The sequence below is a fragment of the Opisthorchis viverrini genome (assembly GCF_000715545.1).
Source record: "Opisthorchis viverrini unplaced genomic scaffold opera_v5_170, whole genome shotgun sequence".
Lineage (NCBI taxonomy): Eukaryota > Metazoa > Platyhelminthes > Trematoda > Opisthorchiida > Opisthorchiidae > Opisthorchis > Opisthorchis viverrini.
Genome location: NW_008751826.1, coordinates 277,801 through 283,268, shown reverse-complemented (window position 1 = coordinate 283,268; position 5,468 = coordinate 277,801). Strand labels below are relative to the sequence as shown.

At 46.1% G+C, this 5,468-nt stretch overlaps 1 protein-coding gene across 1 annotated transcript; it reads right to left on the bottom strand.

Moving 5' to 3' along the window:
• Window positions 1-369: 369 nt before the first annotated feature.
• On the bottom strand, window positions 370-627 carry T265_07401 (hypothetical protein; the record flags this gene model as incomplete). The annotated part of the gene is made up of 1 exon (XM_009172911.1): window positions 370-627. One exon carries the CDS (start codon window positions 625-627, stop codon window positions 370-372), a length of 258 nt encoding a protein of 85 aa, XP_009171175.1.
• Between the last annotated feature and the right edge of the window lie 4,841 nt (window positions 628-5,468).

The following is a 5,468-nucleotide window of genomic DNA, read 5'->3' as shown; positions in this document are numbered from 1 at the left end:
CTCAGCATCTCGACTGCTCCTGTCTAGGCTTGGGCAGCCTGACGATATCTCAGTCCTCTTGCTTCATTCAGGTGACATGGCAGCTGGGTACAGAAATGGTGCTACATCTGAGCGATTTTTTAATTCCACCAATGTAGGAGCTATGAAGTGGAGCCATCAGTGCATTTCTCAAAAAAATCTCTTCTAGATGCCTACTTGGATTTACTTTATGGGACTGCTTAAATGGGCACAGGTATGCACTATGACCGGGGCGCGCCCAGTTAATACATTAACGGTTATCTCTTCCTAAATTCGATGTCAAAGTTGTTCAGAAAAGCTTTCAAGGACTTTGCGCACTGTGCAATCCAAAACAAGTCATCGACGATTCTATCATGTATTCTTTGGTTCAGGCTGAGTCATTATCTCATATAGAACAGCGGATTTTCTAGCAGAAACTACAACAAACTGTAACCCTTCTGAGGTCAGGGCGAATCGTCTTGTTGAATTTCGTTTTACAATCGGGAACCTCATGTCATAGTCAGCCGACTGCGTTGGACACAGGAAAGCCGACGGATTAGACGGTTCATGCGGCTTCGTTCCAACTACAAACTGAACGCGTTCAATCAAGGCACGATAGTCGGGTTTCATCCAGCCTGTAAGCTACTGTAGGTTTATGTTAAGTTATAAATAACTGCAACTGTCCGTTGTAGTGGTCACGATATTCCTGTGCTTGGCAGGCCTTTTTGATACATGATCACAGACGTGTGGTCGCATGACGAACAGGCGTGCAGGCTTTCCGGTGTGTCCACCCCAGATATACACATCCTGCACGGAACAAGCTTGTGAGGAGTGGGCGGTGTGTGTGTGTGTGTGTGTGTGATGCTTGAGGGTTTTTGTGCATAACCCGTCTAGGTGACACTCTCATCAGCACTGTTTCCCCTAGCTGGAAAATACTTTACTCTAATCGTGTTTCGTGTTCAAACATCACGTATCACGCATGTATTTCGAGTAGCACCTCCTGTAAACCTGAGCTTATAAGTGACCGATCCTTGTCCAGCTTACGTTGAATCTATACACAGATGCTTTCTTTGCGTTCAAACAGCTTTTTCAACATTCTCCCCAAGATATTCGTCTTCGTCAGTTGCATGCTCTGGTTACAATGTGGAATGTCTGCTGAGAAATTTTTTTTATTGTTGCATCATGGATCGTGTCAAGGCACTCGTGGTTACTAAAACGACTGACCGTATGTGGTGCGTCCGTGCCTGTAGTAATCCAGTACATTATCCCCCTCCTAATAGGGAGCAACCGTGGAGCAGAATCATATCGATTAATTTTAGGGATGCCTACATGTACCTCCACGCTTACTTTCGGTCGATTACCTCGTCAGACAGGATTCGTCGGCTCCACGCTACTTAGGCATAACAACCGGCTACCGGATATGCACAAATCGCGACCTAGTGGCAGACTCCGTAGACCGCATGAAGACCAATATCCCGCTTCGATTGACTTTCTCGCATTTCGCTACCCGAAGCATTGCTGGGGTTCGAGTGTCCGAAATGGCACTGGAACTGAATCAAACCAACAGCTCATAAAGTGGAACACTTCATACCGTGGGTAAAACCGCCGTTTGGGTAGTTGTCATTCGAGGAGCCAGCCAACAAGTGACCATGGGGTTTGTTTCCCGTGACTGAAGGATGAGTGGCATTATATCGTGTCCAAGTGCGAATTGATCACATTGCTGATCAGCAGCCTGTGGCAAGGGTCAATTATCCAAACTTGGGTGTCGGAAGTTCGAAACTTCCTGGAGTTTCGTAAGATGCACACTACTGATGATTATCAATAAGGGTGAAAGAACTGCATGGTGCCTCTTCGCTTGTCAGCCGACAGAATGAGAGAACAAAATCTCAGTCAGCAGTAAAATTCTGCCCGGCAACCTGCAAAGGGTGTAGCTTATATTTGGATTAGGCTTCACTTCATTCTGTTCTCATTGAACGGAAAACCAGGTTCCCGTCCGTTTTCACTTTCTGCAGTTTTACTGGTAGTATGATCCAATGAGCAAATTTCATTCATATCCCCATGCGTATCCAAGTATATCCAACTACAGAACGACATTTGTGTGCAACCTGAACTTGACTGTTTAGTAGTACTTTTCACCTGGGTACCTGAGGCGGGCACTATTGAGTTCAATTGTTTAGTTCCTCTCATTTAAATCTGTAAACAACTTGCCTCAACGCCCTAGTATTCAAGAGCTTTTTAAGCCTATAGCGGTGCCAGAATTGACTTTCTGTGGTCACTACTATATGGACCCCTTGTCTAGGCTTGGGCAACTTCCCAGCCCTCGTGCTTCCTTCCGTGGGCATGGACGTAAATAAGTGATGACCCAAACTATTCGGCCAATGGGCGGTACAAGCCACTATCTGCATCCGTTGTGTGTTCCAATTGCTTAACTGTTTCTATCTGATTTGCTAATCATCAGCTATCAGTTGGATGTACTGGTGGCCTTAGAAATACAATCTTCTGCTCGTCCCATCTTACTTTATCGACTTTAAACCAGACAACGTGGCTGTTCTGAAGTTCTTTTTAATGCGACCTGGCTCAGATTGCCTCTGGCTTTACCAGTCGATCGATGTAGGTTGATATGACAGACAGATCGAGAGACGCATGTCGACCCACAATTTCTGTGTTACTGACCGGAATGTCTGTGGTTCGAACCCGACCCTTGCCTCCCGACTTCCTCTGTCTAGGCTTGAGTAACCTGGCAGTATTCCATCCTTCGTGCTTCCTTCGGGTGGCATGGCAGCCAGGCACCGAAATGGTTTCAGAGCTGGACGATGTCAAAATCACTACCATGTCCTACTGTCTTACACTATCTCCATGTTTGTTTTGTTTTGTTCCAGTCGGTCGCAGAGCCAACGAATGAGGAGTAACTCTGGTGATCCTGTCCTCGTCCTCACTCAGGCACACCTGGTACTTTCCCCGAACCCGGTTATCTCTTCAAGTTGTTGTACAGCTCTACCGATCTTGCCTATGCTGTTGTTACTTCTTGTTTTCCCTCTCTCTCTCTCTCTATCACACACCCAAACACGCACCAGTTTCTAAGCCTTCCTTATTTTGTGAATAGAGCTGTGAACACACAACAACCTACACACACACACACACACTCACCCACTTTGGTATTATTCTCTTCCTTATTACTGCACGAACTCGTTTGCCTGTTCAGCTTGCTACTTCTACCCTTGCTTTTGTCCACTTGAGCCGTCTCCACTCCCGATGATGTGTTACTGGATCACTGTAGTAACCGCTCGGGTTTACTTTCTCCCTATTATTCACCTGCTCTGTTCTTTTCCAAAAGAAAGTTTCACCGTAGGCTTCTTAGGTCATTTCTGTCCCGCTGGTATCACTTCAGTAAAGCGCTCTTCGAGTGCTTCGTGTGCCTTGTCCTCTCCGTGCTTTTCTTGTGAGACCACGGTTTCCTCACCAAAAACGTGCTAATTTTGTCCGTCCACTAGCCTGACTGACTTTGCTAGGCTATTTGCCCTTTGTCCGCTTGTCGCCTCTCTCTCTGCTTCATCCCTTTCAGGTGGTTTCTGTGTGCCGCTTTGTTTGTTTCCCAAAGTGGATGAGCTGAATCAGTTGAACGATCACCCCGTTTTCAATTCGTACTATGACGGGCCACTTTGTTGATTGCTTTCTATCCACCAAATACCAGCTCATCTACATCGTGTTTTTTGCTTCACTAGCTATCCACTTTCGGTTATTCTCTCCCACCCACCTTCCGGCAGTCTTGTTGACAACCCCACATCATACTCCTCATATGCATGTTTGTACTTGTAATTTGACGTTTGCGCGCTTTTTGATGCGTCAATAAACCGATGTGTAGTTCATATCCGTGGGTTTGTTTTCTTCAGGAAAGCTTTTTAGTCAATTCAGCTCTCAGTAGTTGAGAGCGCTTAGTGTGGTTGGTCGATCTACTCGGAAGCTGTCACAGGCAACCATGAATTGTTCATTTTTGGTCCAGTCTCAACCCAAAGCATACTGCGGCAACCGGACTGTCGTTATCAGTCGCATGTGGATTATTACGAATAGACTCATTCGCCCAGTAAGCTTGAGCTTCATGATGCGTCGGTGGGGCATAGCTGTTAGTTGGAACGCTGTCCGAACGCGCAGTTCGGATTGTAACGTCTTCGAAACCTATCACCATCACCTACTGCGTGTAGTCTTTGGAAAGTAAGATTCTAACGTTTGAGACTGTTGGGTTACACAAGTGCTGCGAAAGACAGATAATATCAGGTTCCAGTGGAGCCGTCATGTAGAGCGTTGCAATGACGTTACAGTTGACAATGACTGAAAGGAACTTGCATGCCTCAGCAAAGAAATGGGTGAAGCTAGGTTGATGAAAGCTGACTCAATAGTAGTGAGTCTTTTTCATAAAAGAAAACTACCCACAAGGCTGCTGAAAACTCTTCGACAGCCTACGACCGGTTTCGCCCTTCTTGGGGCTCATCAGGTAGGCGCAGCCCCCGAGTTTCCGTCAACCTTATGATCTATTTGAACCCAAATTGCATTGTTTTCGAGAAATACACTCATTTGCAAATCAGTTTGGTTCTCACCAGAGACTCTGTACTGGTGGAAGCAATGTGATGATGAAAAGTTGCTCGCCATTTGTCTCATCTCGTTGCGTCATATTGGGTAGGACGTGAAGCTACCGACCGGTTCGAACCCAATCCTGACATCCCGATTGCTCGTAGCTAGGCTCGAGCAGCTTGGCTATGTCTCGGTTCCTAAGCTTCCTTCGGGTTGCACGACAAAGCATTAAAAGGGTTTCACAGCTGAGCTGTTATTGTTATCTTGTCTGGTGGGCACAATTCTCGAATTTCCATTCATGTTTACTCTACTTGTACGTTAGTTGAATAGGTCGTCGGTTCTGCAAACGGATAGCACGAGCACAACGATCTAACCACTCACTAGTTTATGATGTTCGCCAGCCGACTGTACAGATCAACTAGTCTCTGTGACAAACATTAAATGGACTGAGCAACTCTAAATCGCTGTTATCAAACGGGCGGCTTTGGAGACGATAAGGTTTCAACCCATACATGTTACACTATCCCGTTGCTGGTCAAAAGACGAACAGAATGAGATGTGTGCGTACTTCGTGCTGACCGTTTCCAATCGCCTGCGTGTAATAATCACGTAGTACAGTGAGTTGTGGTTTGACGGCTCCATCATCGAAACACTGCCATTACTCGTTTCGTGGAACGTTTTCGAACCCGACTTGATGTGAGACCTTCCATTCCGCTGTTGGTATCAGTTATGGCCCTTGTAACCAAGACGCTGAAGAGGTGTTCATGTAAGTTGTCCTCTCCATACTAAACCGTTATTTGGTACATTCAGTAAACAGCAGAACTATTTCATCCAACTCTTCTGCTTTAGCGAGAATTCGATCTGGTTCCGAAAGGCTCAGTTGAACGAGACCTTCCCCCATTCAG